This window comes from Vigna radiata, unplaced genomic scaffold (assembly GCF_000741045.1).
Source record: "Vigna radiata var. radiata cultivar VC1973A unplaced genomic scaffold, Vradiata_ver6 scaffold_201, whole genome shotgun sequence".
Classification (NCBI taxonomy): domain Eukaryota; kingdom Viridiplantae; phylum Streptophyta; class Magnoliopsida; order Fabales; family Fabaceae; genus Vigna; species Vigna radiata.
The window spans coordinates 42,822-57,678 of NW_014543621.1; the positions used below are offsets into that span (position 1 = coordinate 42,822).

A 14,857-nucleotide genomic window follows, 5' to 3' on the forward strand; every position below is an offset into this window, starting at 1 on the left:
CATTGCAGGTACCTCCCCCCTCCGGTAAAAACTTGAAGATCACCGAACGGTCAAGGGTAAAGGAAAGCGAGCGGTCAAGATCCAGAAAAGCGTCGGAAAGCGGGAAAGCCACGTCAGAAAAGGTCAGTGTCTCGGTCTCCAAAAATATCTACCGAAACAGTAATTATTAATTATGTTTATATATTTTGTCATTATAATTATTTTCATCAAAATACTTTTTACGTGTATTTTTTAAACTAATACATGGGATGAGATGCATGTTGATGACGCAGGTGGGGATGATTTGGTAAATCTATGTCCTCTTTGGTCTTTTCCGCTCATGTTATGATGAAATATAATATTCACACCCTCCTTTACTTTCAATTCACCTAAAAAATAGAGACAAAATCATATAAAGAAACAATCAGCGTGTTTTCTTTCTCTTTTCAAAACTTAACCATTAATAAATTATAGAAATGAGTGGTACATATAGGTAGTTTAAACATTGAGTGTAAAATATTTGAAGATTTTTGTTAATAGTACGTAGCGTAGTTGATTTGACATTGAGAATGAGAAATCCACGTTTAAAATAAGTTGAGTTTTGATTAAACGTAGATTGATATCTGCCAAACCAAACATGGCCTGAATGTTTTTATGTTGATTTGATGATTTTAATAATGTGGGTAGTGGGTGAAAGAAAGGGATACGATTGATGAGCACTAGGTAGCAATCTCAACCATGGATGGTTGGGGACGTTAGTAACTCCTATCTAACCTGAATTGACAAGAGTAAGTGGAGTGAGTTGAGAGTTGAGACGTGCTTCTAGAATCCCTCATCACCAAACAAAATAAGACAAATAATAATAACAAAAACAACTCCTTACAAAACACTGCAAAGGTGGAAGGACACAGACTATAAAAACATGGACCAAACAAATAAGCCAAGATAAAAGTAGGTTTTGGTTTTCTACACTCAACAAAAAGTTTGGTGTGCATTGCCACATTTTTAACTTTTACTTTCTTGTTAGGTATGGTTTTAACATTTTAGGTTGCAGACTTTTTATTTTATTTTTTAATTAAATATCAGTTTAAGTTTTACAAAATGAAAAAAAATAAACATTATATAAAATTAATGATTTATAAATTTATTGTCTTTAGATTGTTTAGTAATACTTTAATCTTTGGTTGCATTCCAAAACATATTATGTTTATTTATGAGTTATTTTGTTTTAAATAATATATTTGATATTTACTTAGGTGATTATATTTCAAGTAAACTCATGTTAGTTAAAGTTAACTAAGATCCAAAGAATAATCATTAGTAAAAAATTGATCTTTTACCGTGCACATTATACTGCGGTTCAATAGAAACTGAAACATAATATTGCGCGGTGGCATTTTTGAAATTATATCGACAGTATAGGCCGCGGTTCTACGGGGAACCACGGCCTATTCCCTCTGCAAAATTCTGACATTCCCCAAAAGCAGGTCTGAAAAAAAATTCAGGGGAATATACCGCGGTTCTGAGGGGGACCGCGGTATATTACCCCTGCAAAAAAAAAAAATTCAGGAAAAGCAGTTCTAAAAAAAAATTTCAGGGGAATATACCGCGGTTCTGAGGGGAACCGCGGTATATTCCCCCTGCAAAAAAAAAATTCAGGAAAAGCAATTCTGAAAAAAAGAACCGCGGTATATTCCCCTGCAAAAAAAAAATCAGGAAAAGCAGTTCTAAAAAAAAAATCAAGGGAATATACCACGGTTCCCCGCAGAACCGCGGTCTATTCCCTTGAATTTTTTTTCCCGCAAATTTCTGCGGTTCTAAGAGGAACCGCAGTCTATTTCCCCTGCGAAATTTTAAATTTTGAATATTTAAGGGAATAGGTCGCGGTTTGGCGGTGAACCACGGCATAAAGTTTGAAAACAATTTCAAAAATGTCATTTCAGATGTATTTTGAATTTTTTTTTCAAGAGAATAGGCCTCGGTTAAGTGGTGAACCGCGGTCGATTCCCTTGCTTAGGTTACAAAAATAAAAGACACAGGAACAGTGTCATCATCTTCCTTCTTCTTCACGCGCAAACAGTTTCAGAGCCTCCTTCGTCACGCGATCCTCTGCTTCCATTTTCAATCATTTTTCACCGTTTAAACCCATTTTTGTTCGGTGCTGTGGCCATTTTCAATGTTGGGAAAGAGTTTTAACCGATCAAAATCATTTGAAACGTCTTTTTATTGGTTTTTCTGATTCTTCCCCTTAGAGGTAAATTGCGTTTTGATGTTTGTTTTTATTTCTAAAACTAATATTTGTTTGTATATTTTTACAGGTTTGAATTTGTTAGAGTTGAATTTTCTAACGTTTTGATCGCGGGTTGTTCATTGTTATTGGCTTTTTACACTATCAGGTTCTTATACTAATGTTTAAATTTTACTTTTATTAGATTGTATAATTTTGTATGATTGAATATGTGATTGAATGATCATATAATTTTGTATCCTTAGATTTTGTATGATTGTATAATTTTTATGATAGTGTGATTTTTTATTTTAAAGTCAGAATATTTACGTATGGATCGAAATTGGATGTAAATATTGATTATTGTGTTGAATCTGCGTTGATATGCAGGTCTATTTTTGTGATATTGGATATCACAAAAACAAACCTGCTGTTGAAAAAAATTTCAGGAGAATAGGTCACGGTTGTGGCCAAAACCGTAGTAGAAAGTTAGACGATTTTTTTTAGAAAATAGGGGAATATGCCGCGGTTCCAACAGGTCTATTACCGCGGTTGGAACCGCGGCCTAAAGTCCCAGACTTTTTACCTCGCCCGTATATGCCGCGGTTCTAAAACCGCGACGTGTTGTCAAAAATAACCGCGATCGTTTCCCTTCGTTGCACTAGTTGTGTTTAGTTAGTGATTAAGATTAAAAAATAGTCAGTTGTATATTGTTCAACCAATCAGTTTTATGTATTTTAGAACTTATCACTTAATTAACGTGAGATCAATAAAGTAATAAAGTATTCATTTTGATTAAATAAAGCATCCAACTTATGTTACTAAAGAAATAAATATCAATTAGTTCATTCTACTTCTTGAAATATACAATAGAAACAGTGATACATGCACAAAACATAATAGAATAAATTAGATATTGATTAATATATCAAATTTGAAGCAATGTTCGAAAATAAAACAAAGAACTAAAGATGATAAGTTACCGAAAGAGAGAAAGAGAGAAGAAGATAATAAAAATCAGAATTAATAAAAGAATAGAAATAACTAGTCAATTTGTTTTTCCTAACAAAATATGGTAATTTATTGGAAAAAGATATTAGTTTATTAAATATATTTTTAATACCAATAAAAATTAACAGTTATTTATAATTTTTTAATTAAATTTTATTTTCCAATATAATTTTATGATTAATTTAATAGAAGTATATTAGTATTAATTTTTTTTTTATAAGATCTCTTTTTACAAAATCAAAAACGAAAACTTTACTTATTTCACTCTTAAGTCAACTTATATGCATGTGTGGTAAAAATACATGTATTTAAGTCGAGTTGTATGCATGTGTGATAAAAACACATGTATTCATATGTTAATGATGATATTGAGATATATGTACAAAATAATGTTTTATATTATGTGATATGAACTTGAGGATTATCGTATTTTTAATAGAAACAATTTAATTATAATTTGTGTGTTTTATAGTGAAAGTGTGATTTGACTAATATGTGCGTATTTGTATCATATATTTGCTGTGTGTAATTATTTAAAATAATTAGTTCATCCTTTTGTACTTATAGAATTTAAATAATCTTATTTTGTACATAAAGAAGAAACTGGAAGAATAGTGAATAGATTAGAGAAATCATGTTTATATAGTTTTTTAATTGATATTTAATGTATTTGTTGTATTCATTAAAAAAAAGAAGCTATATTTAAAATAAAAATAAAATTTAATAATTTTAAATTATCTTATATCAAATAATATATTTAAATAACCGAACATAAGCCTTTGATGTGGTCTCATGTATTCCTTACTATAGATAAAATGATCTGCAATTAATTGTGAATAAAACTTGTTATAGGTAGCGGCTTATAATATAGAAAATTAAACAATAAACGATTGTCATTTTCTAAAAAGCACTTTCTCATCGTCACCATTTCTTTCTGTAAATAATGGCTGTAATTGAGTTAGAAAGATATAAAATATTCCTTGCACCAAACTTTACCTAAATCAAAAACACAAAATTCTTTTTAGTTGACTTTACACCTAATTTCATCTCCGTCCAAATCCAAAATTCCTTTTCCTTCATTAATCAAAATGGAGATGTCAAAATCTCAAATTAGGGTTTTGACGGCTGATTAAGATGGTGCTATCTTCCAGACATATTTCCATAAATCATGCTAATTGTAGCTTGCAAGAAACTTAGTTACCAAAATTTGAATTTCTATGTCCACAACTTGTCATAATAATATATAATTATTTATTTCACTAAACATAGATGTTCAAAATTTATTGTTTAAAGATTAATGTAAAAATAATTACATTGATAAGTATTTGTAGTTTTAACCTTCAAATTGCTTTGTTTTTTCTTGCTTGAAGAATATGCTATTTCATGCACAAAAATTCTTTTAACTACAAGAAATATCAATGATGTACCAGTCTTATCTTTAATGCTTAAGTGAAAGTGCACGATTATTAGCCTTTACCAGATAATTACAGTAATAAACTTTTATCTCAGAAATCATTTGTAATAAGTTGTGACGAAAGGAAAAAATAAATGAAAAAAAAACACCAACACTAGCTAACTTGCCTAAATTATATATATATATATATATATATGGATTAGACCGAATTACTCGTTTTGACAGCTCATATATATATATATGAGCTGTCAAAACGAGTAATTCGGTCTAATCCACATGGGTTGGTCATTTAGTGAGCCAACTGAACCCGACTCATTTCTTGGCAAGTCAAAAAAATTTGAACCCGGCGCGACCCACCACGGGTTGGTGGATAAACGGGTTGGCTCAGTGGCTTACTTAATTATAATTTTTTTTAAATAAAAAGAAATTACAAACTTTCTATAATTCAAATCTAAACAAATTTTAATCTCAAATTTGAGTGCCATGGGTGTTTAATTAATTTTGAAAATAGGAAACTTAAAAAAAAACTTCAAGCAAAAAAAAAAAAATATCTTTTCATAAAATTAAAATTAAATTTTAATAAAATAAAATTAGGTAGGTGGGTTGGTAGGCCAACCTAACCTACTACGGGTTCAACCCGCATGAACCGGATTTAAATCTGACTCACATAAAAGAAATACAATTTTTTCAAATCCAACCCGGCCTGAACCCGTGGTGAGCCAGGTTGACCCGCGAATTATGACCTATTTTGATAACTCATATATATATATATATATATATATATATATATATATATATATATATATATATATATATATACACACACACACACACTTCTTGTTATTGAACTTACATTTTAAAAAATTAGTGTTAAAGTATTTATTCAGATTAGTATCGATCCCTATTTTCCATCATTTACTCCTTCTGATTTTTTAAACAAATTTAATTAACTAGATTTTAATGATTAGAGAAATTGTTTAATTATTTTTATTATATTAATTATAAGTGTAAAATATTTTTTACTTTTGAGAAAGACGGTTTTAAAGTGAAGAATTTGACTTTTTTTTTTTGATAAAATTTCTCTCCTAATAGTACTTTCTTATTCATAAAACTTAAATTGATGACTTTTACTTTAAGAATTTTAGTCAAACCCACCCCATTTTGTCCAATGATATGTAGTAGCCAAAATGATCAAATTTAGTTAATGACACTAACATAAGAAATTAATATATTGTAGATTTAAATATACTTCTAGTTTTATAAAATAAAAAAAATAATTATTTTCATTTAAATTTATTTTTTCTATTTTTCAAAAATTAAAATCGCTATTTTTGTTGTCTCTAGAAAGAAAGTGAATCATAAAATATTTTCTTTGACTTTTACATAGCTGTGAGTGTGTCCTAATCCATTGAAACAAATTTTGAATTTTGAAAACAATTTTGTTTTATTAAGCGGATTGTTTTAACAACCGTGTAAGTTGTAAAATTATTTAATTTATTTATATTGTTTTATGCATGGGAGTAAGTGAGGTATGATTCGAAAAATATATTTGATCTAGTATTTATTAATATTTGAGAAGAAAAGAAATATTATGATATGATTGGTTTGAAATATATAGAGTTATGGAAGAGTTAAAAGTGAGGAGTAATTAAGGTGAAAGAAAAAGTTAGTTATAGTTAGTTAATTAGTGGTAGGGGGTGAAAGTGTGAATAGAAGAAAGAAGAGGGGGGAAATGGAAAAAAGAAGAAAGAGAGGAGAGAGAAAAAGAAGTTGAGGAACATGAAAAGCAGAGCTACCTACCAAATCCAGCACTAACTTAATTGTAACCACTCGTCTTTCTCACCAACTCGGTCAAATACTCTCTTTCTCTTTCTCTTTCTCTTTCTCTTACATAACATTACTTCTCAGAAAAAGAAGGTACCCGAGTCAATTGCACCTCCTCTTGTTCTCCACCACCTCCCATTTATATTCCTTTCACCCTCTTTTCTCACCAATTACTTTCCAGCTTCCATTCCCCACACAAAACATCTTATTCTCTCTTTCTCTTTCTCTTTCTCTCTCACCAACCATGGGTAGATCTCCTTGTTGTGAGAAGGAACACACAAACAAAGGAGCTTGGACCAAAGAGGAAGACGAACGCCTCATCAATTACATCAAACTTCATGGCGAAGGTTGTTGGAGATCCCTCCCCAAAGCTGCTGGTAAACTTTTCAAATCAAATTCAATACCATTTCTTTTCTTTTCTTTCTTTTACACTAACCCCATTTCTCCTTTCTCCTAACAGGCTTGCTCAGATGTGGCAAGAGTTGCAGACTCAGATGGATAAATTACCTCAGACCTGATCTAAAGAGAGGCAACTTCACTGAAGACGAAGACGAACTCATCATTAACCTCCATAGCTTACTTGGAAATAAGTATTAACACAACCCCATCTTCCTTTTTTCCTTCCTTCTTTCCAATCTCTCCCATACTGTCACATCATTTCAATTTTCCCACTCAAAATTTCTCATTTTTCTTTTTCTTTTTTTTTTCCCAGATGGTCTCTGATTGCCGCCAGGTTACCGGGAAGAACCGATAACGAAATCAAAAACTATTGGAACACTCACATCAAGCGCAAACTCTACAGCCGCGGAATCGACCCGCAAACCCATCGACCTATCAACGCCGCCTCCACCCCTCCGCCAACCGCAGCGGTTTCGCCTCCCTCCACCGCCGCTGTCCCTGTGGCAACGTCCAACAAAAAAATAAACAGCGACAGCATTAGCAGCTCCAACACCCTCGCCCATGATGTTATTACCAACAACAACATCATCAACAGTAACAACAACAGCAACGGTTTTCATTTGGTGACCCATAGTGGTTATGCCAACGCCATAACGAAGGTTGGAACCGACGAAGATTCTAACAGCAGCAGCGGCGTTACCGTGGAAGAATCCCTCCCCCCTCACCATCAACTCAACTTGGACCTTTCCATTGGCCTTCCCTCTTCTCGGCAAGTTTCTTCTTCGGTGAACCCAGAAAATTTGAAAGCGCAAGAGCATGATCAAAAACCGCATCTGTTATACAAGTGGTATGGGAACATTACTGGCCAAAGTGTTTGTCTTTGTTACAGTCTAGGGCTTCAAAGCGATCAAGCTTGTTATTGCAAAGGCATGGGTGCTACTGCTACTGCTACCACGGTTACTACAACTGCCACAGATAGTAATCTGTATAGATTTTACAGACCCATGAATATTTAGACCGTGAATGTCATGTTATTTGGTGTGACTTCTCTCTATTAACAACATGGAAATAGTAGTTGTAGAATCCCAAATTTTGAGAAAATCCTAGATAGATTTTTGTCTCTAACTTTTCATTTTGCTTTTCATCTTTTATTTAATTGAATTTCAAACGTGAATTTTTTGCTGGTCGAGATTTTTGGTTGAATGCTAAATTGAAGCCTCGTGAAAACTGGGTTTTGTTCTTTACTTTGCACACACTCTAAAAATGTTTACTGGGCTATAAGAGATTATAAAACTCACCACTGTTCCATTATTCTGAACATAAATACTTGTTCATGTTGTTTAATTTTAATTAGAAACAAACAAAAATAACTATGCAGGATGTTTATAGTGATGCTGATTTTACTGTTGATTCAAATAATGAAAATATCACTTGTCCTTCTTTCTTAATGTGTTGGGTGGAGGGATTTTGATATGAAAGAGGCAGTTAATAGAGAGGTAAGTGGTTATGATTGGTTAAAATTTGAATATTCTTGGCGTTGTAGTGGTGGGTCAGTAATGAGTTGTTAGACATTAACTATGTTTGGTAAGTTACAGTAAGTTTGATACATATGATCTAAAGTGAGCAGTGGCAGCAAGAACAGTGGTGAAGTTAGCTAGCTGAGGCTAGGAGAGAAGGAAGCTACAAAAAGCAAACTCAATTCATTGATGTTTGTAATATCTTATAGCTAGTGTTTAGGTAGGAGACAGCTTTTGAATGCATACCTACCATTTACTGTCACCAGAACAAGACAATTATGAGAAAACTGGACTATACTTGACAAACTTTCCTTCACATTCATTCATATACATCCTACAATTCAATTCATTCCTCTATCCTCTTTCTTGGTCTACGCAAGCTGGATATAGTTTTTTTGTATTTATGTACTGTAAAGTAATAATACCACATACTCATACAGTTAACTTTTTCAAATTCAACAATGTTTTTTAACCAGATATTCTTTTTTAAAATTTGAAGAATGTTGATGGAAATGCAATAGATCATTGCTTGCAATTTTTCCTTTCTTAAACCAGGTTTAAAAGTACAATTTACAGTAACATATACAGATTAAACTTGTGTTTTGCAGTAAACTACATTTTCTTTTAAACTTTTAACCAAATAGAAAAAGGCTTTGATTATAATGTGTCTTTTTAAAATAGAAGGAGAAAAATTGTATGGATTATATTTGTGTAATCATATTTCATGTACCAAAAGACTTTGTAGGTAAAAACACATGCACATACACGAATGGATATAAGATTAGTAAATTTTAATGATTAATATTTGGTGTTTGTTGGAAACATTACTCGTTGTGGAAGAATTCCCTGCGTTGATCACTTGTTGATTAACAATAAAAGATTGTTGGTAGAGTCGGAAAAAGAAAAGGGTAAATGTGATGTTGCAATTTTGTTGGACAAAACTGGAACAATGCTCGAAACATAAGTGTGGTCAACGTTTGAATTGTGAAGGGAAACAAAAGTCGAAGTTGAAGTCCTACTAAGCTAATTAAGAAAATTAGGTTCTGTTTGAAGGTTTCCTCGTCTTCTAGAAAGGAAATTATTAAGTACAATTAATTGTTGGAAGATAATTTTGTTATTTAGAAGGGAATTAGTGAATATTTAGTTTAATAAATAAAATGATTATGAAATAGATAGGTGGGAAAAGGTGTTTGGTGGGAAGTGGGACCCATAACACAAAGACAGGAACAGAAGAGGAAGCGAACATCGAGCGGTTTGGGTAGGTAGATGTTGGTGACGTCAGCTACGACACCCACCCTTTTGTCTTTCATGCTTTTGCTTTATTACTTCCTAAACCAATTTCTTTATTCTCAATTTCCAGTAATTTCAACTGTCATTATTTTGAAATATATAAATATTTATTACGAAAAATAGATTTTTTTTAATACTTTTTGTCAAATAAAAATGAAATATGAGTAAGTAATAGTTTAGTTAGTGGGTAAAGAAAGAAAAGTGCGACGTTAGCGGCACCTAATTCTTTCGTTTTCGTCTCCACGTGACTCTCCAACACTTCCACGCTACCAATCTCTCTCTCTCTCTATGCGCTTATTGCTTCTTTTTTTTCTATCTCCACTTATTTACTATTATTTTTATTTTTATGATATGCTTTCTAACGTTTAGTTTAACAACATAAATAGTGATATATATATAAAGCACTATTTACTCATTATATATATATATATATATATATATATATATATATATATATATATATATATATATATAATAATCAACTTCTTTAATAGTTTATATGCAAACAACTAATTATTTTTATTTACTCACCATTTTTTATTTTTCATTTAGAATGCAACATGTGAAAACCTGAAAATTTGAGATTTAAAAAGAGTAAAGTAGAGCCTAGACTAATAGAACCAGATTTTAATAATATAAAAAGATTTTCCAGCACAACCTGAGATACTATTTAGAGCGTTCCAGTGAACTGTACTGTGAATCTGAGATAAAGGGAGCTAGGTTCTGCTCTGATTTATGAAACAATGCATAGTGTGAATTGTATTATGTATGTTAAATTCTATGTTGCGGTGCTTAGTCTAGGTTTCAGTAGTTGAAATTGCACGTGCTTGAATGCTAAGTTGTGAACCTGTAATGTTGTGTTGGTAAACTTTTCTGGATGAGTTTGATTTCTCAAATGGTGCATATTGGAAGTGTTTGTTGTGAGAATTTTGTTGTAACTTTGATTAGATAGAAGGGAGAGTGTTTAGGTAGTGTCTTAGGTCATTCTAGAGGAACTAGGGTAGTGATTTTTAACATTAGGGGTCTTGAGTGCGTTTGGGCAGTGTGGATAGTTTGGTTAAGTCAATTAGAACTAGTTAGGGTCATAAAACTGGTTAAAGTTATGTTCAAAACGGCAAAATTGAAATTGGGTCCTTGGGTTGATGAATTAAGAGTTTTAAGTTAAGAATTGGGTCTTAATCACTATAGAATCATTGTAGGAATGTCTAAAATCAACTAGGCAAGTGTAATTAGGTGTAAATCACAAATTATGAGCTCTAGAAATTGGTAGAAGTGAGTAGAATTGGTTAAGAACGGGTGAGTTGCATAATTCTGCAAAACTTATGTTCTATAGATGATGCAATCTCGCTATGCGAATTATCTCGCATAGCGAGACCCTGTAGGAGGGTGCTCTCTATTTGGGGTCATTCGCTGTGCGAGTTGGTGCGCTGTGCGAATGACCAGAGGGTGCTGCTCTCTGCCTGTTGATTTGTATACGAATCATGTCGCTATGCAATTGGGAGAAGTGGGGTTTTTAAGTTTGTTAATTCGCACACTGCGAATTTAGGGCGCGTTGTGCGAAACAGCCTTGTCTCGCCTTGCGGAAGGGAGTGCGTTGTGCGAGTCCCCTGTGTCTAAATTTCTCATTTTGCTATTGCTTTGGTTGAATTACGTGTGTGGAATGATTGGTATGCATAGTATGATAGTGTTAATGTTATTACATTGAAAGTATGTAAATGTATGAGACATGTTTGGTGGTTGAGTGTAACAAAGTGTGGTTCATGGATGTAATTCCATGATCCTCAAGGAGAGGATCCATGGTGGTGCCCTATTAGTGTGTTTAGAATGATTTGCATAAAAGTTTAGTTTTGGGGGTTATCCTGAAACTACAATGATAAATCATTCTCAAGTAGAGAGGATTGAATCATGTCGTGAGTAGTAGTAGGAGGTCTTAGTTTTGGAGGCTTCTAGTATGCTCCAAGGCATGGTACAAATTAATCTCATGAGTGTGGTAGGGTGAAACCCATTGGCAACGACTTTTTAAAGTAGTAGAAGCCACCACGAGTGCATGACCTACCATAGCTCAACAATCATTCTAGTTCGGACGAGTCGGTTTAAAGTGGAACAAGTCATGTTTGTGTAGTTTAGTATATCTGCTATAATTTGTATGTTGTGTGTGATTGTATAACTTGACTTTTTGTATACCTAGCTCACCCTTTCTGCTTGTTTGTGTCTTGCTTGTGTGTGTGTTTTTCTTTTGCAATGATCATCCACTTGGATGTGAGCAGAGGGAGACGAGGTACCCCTAGAGCAGGCATTGGAGGAAGATGATGTTGTAGCCTAGTCTCATTAGGATTTCCTTCTTTGAACCTATGTCATTTTGAAATACTTTATTATGTTTAAAGTTTTAAATTTAGGTCATTATGGATGACTGTAAACTTGAGAATTTATTTACAAGTCTATTCCTAACTGTTCTCTTTTATTTAAATGTGGACTTCTATATTATATTGTGTTTTATATATAATTGGGATGTCACACAACACATTAATTACAAGTGTCTATTCAACTCTCCACCCATCATTGCAGCTATGTGCATATATGTATGAGAGAGAGAATGAATCCAGTTAATAATATTAAAATAAATATTTTGAGTTAAAAAAGTCTTTTTGAGATATTAAATAAGAAGTGTGTAATGTTTTTATTATTTTTCTAAACTGTGTACGAAAAACACTATTTTTGTTTTATATAATATCGTTTTCTTAAATATATTCTTTAACCGCGTGTTATTAAGTGTGCTTTTTTATTTTCCAGCGTGGATTTTTAATTATTTTCATATCATCTACAGTGAGTTCTTTATTTATGCATACAATTAAGTAAATTTAATGTTTTTGGGACTTAGAGGAATTTCCATGCATTATATAAATATTATTCTTCTCAATTTCACCATGGAAAACACCAATTTTTACCTACTTAAAATGAAAATATCTAAACTTTTCTTCCTTGAATTTTAACAAAAGTAAATATAAGTTAGTTAGTGGCTTTAGAACAAGTGTGAAGACCTAATAATTTATAGGTGTTTGTAGAGGATGGGACCGAGTGATTTATAATAAAATAATAGTAATATATAAATGAGAGTTTCAAAAGTTACGTTTCATTATCTGAAATCAACCTAGTTCTCCAAACTCTTTTTCTCTTCTTTTCTCCTCCTTCTCTCTATATTTCTCTCATCTCACTGTCGCTACTTCACAATCAGGTGGCGCCTACGGCATCCTAGTGTCAAGAGCTTCAATTTCCACCGATCAAAGTCTTGTTTAGAGCTGCTAAGTCTCGCTCTCTTGAGTTCTTGTGGGATTTCGAAACTTTCTGGCACATGCAAGCCATATTTCTGGTTGCATGTGTTCATCAGCTTCCTCCTCCCATTTCTGATCACATTTGTGGTCTTTTGGTTGGTTTATCCTCACCAATCGGTGAATGATAGGTTCTTAGGATTTTTCTGGTGTGAGAGCAAGTTTATGAAGTTGTTGATAGTTTGATTCAGTCAAAGAGGTAAGGGAAGCTAGTTAATTTAATTACTTGGGTTTATGATGTATGAAAAATGTTGTATAATGATTCTACATGCGTGTAAAACTGAATAATTGTGTGTTCGGTGTTGTTATTGAAGATTATTAAATGTTGTGTTCATGTTGATTCTGGTTCTGCATAATCTTGTTTCAGTGGCCGAGTGGAATTGGGAGGAAGTGTGGTAGTAAAAATGTGGAACTTGTGTTAGGTGTGAGTTTGGTCAGTATGGGAAATATGAGTGAGATGTTTAAGACTTATTAGAATCCTTAAGTCATTAAAAAATGTACAAAACTTTAGAAATTTGATTCTCGGTCATTGGGTTTATGATTATGTAGAATTGACTCTCAAATTTGAAATGAAATTCTCTAAATGATGTTAGAAAGACTTAGGAACCCTTGGATAGGTGTGAATTGGTATATGGATCATGTATGGAAGATTAGAAGTTGGGAATAATACAAGGAATTGGTAAAGATTGGTGTTAGTCATAATTATGTAGTTACTATGCAGTTCGCTAAGGGTCCTTCATTGATCGTTCGACCTTCCTCTGGTGCTCGGTCTTAACTGAGTTCTGCTTATGTGAAGCTTCAGTTAATGACCGATCGGTCTTATGCTAGTATTCAAATGAATATAGCGTTCAATCCAGTCATAGCCTTCAGTCTTAACTTAGTATTCGATTTAGATAAAGTATCCAGTATGGTCTAAGTTCTAGGTTTTACACTAGGAATCTGTTGTATTAGTGTTCGGTCTTAACTGCGTAGGCCTCCTATGGGCCTTACTAGTTACTAGGGTTGGGCAAAATTTACTAAACTGTACTAAACTACAGTTATCTTTACTCTATTATATTGAACAAAAACTGAACTAATGTATACTAAAAATTAATTAACCTATTCTTTGGTTCAGTTTAAAAAACTGAACTTTACATATTTCGGTGGAGTTAACTATTTGAACTATTGTGTGTGTGTGTTATTATCTTTGTTCAGTTCCTTTCTTCACTAGAATTCATTTTCAACCACAATCACAGATTTTTTGCCGCCGTTGCCCTCTTCCTCTCCACTGCCGCCGCTCGTCCCTCCTTCCCTCTCCCCCGATTAACCCTCGCATTGATTCTTGGCAATGCAAGCTCTCTTCCTAATCAAACAATTCTTTTGTTTGAGAAAATGTTTTTTAAAACCAGCAAAGGGTAAGACAACCAAATGAGATTCATTATTTTCTTCTAAAAAGTGATTTTTGCTACAAGTTTTATCAAGAATTGATTTCATTTAACATTTCTAGTTTCAATTACTGCAGCATGTTGACACCACTCTTCTAGGGTTATCGCCACAAGAAGCAGAAAAACATCCTTATATTGCATCCATGGGTGTCTACGTGTTTAGAACTGAAACTCTGCAGCAACTACTAAGATGGAAATGTTCTTCATTCAATAACTTTGGATATGAAATTATCCCATCTGCAGTGACCGAGCACAATGTCCAGGTGAGAGGGAATTTCTCATTGTTGTTATTTTTTTAAATCATTGAATGCCAAAAAAGTAATCTCTTTTGGTCTACTAGTAGTTGTTGACAAATTGGCAAGTGTACCAAATCGTACAAGTAATATAAATGGTAAGACCAAGTATCGTTTTCCCAAGAGACTCGTGTGGCTTTCTCGTTCGCGTGA

At 32.8% G+C, this 14,857-nt stretch overlaps 1 protein-coding gene across 1 annotated transcript; it reads left to right on the forward strand.

Moving 5' to 3' along the window:
• The first annotated feature begins 6,461 nt into the window (after positions 1 to 6,461).
• LOC106754714 (myb-related protein 308) lies at positions 6,462 to 8,767 on the forward strand. The gene is made up of 3 exons (XM_014636774.2): positions 6,462 to 6,832; positions 6,916 to 7,045; positions 7,168 to 8,767. The coding sequence occupies exons 1-3, from the start codon at positions 6,700 to 6,702 to the stop codon at positions 7,868 to 7,870; spliced, it is 966 nt and encodes a 321-aa protein (XP_014492260.1). The 5' UTR covers positions 6,462 to 6,699; the 3' UTR covers positions 7,871 to 8,767.
• Positions 8,768 to 14,857: the final 6,090 nt, after the last annotated feature.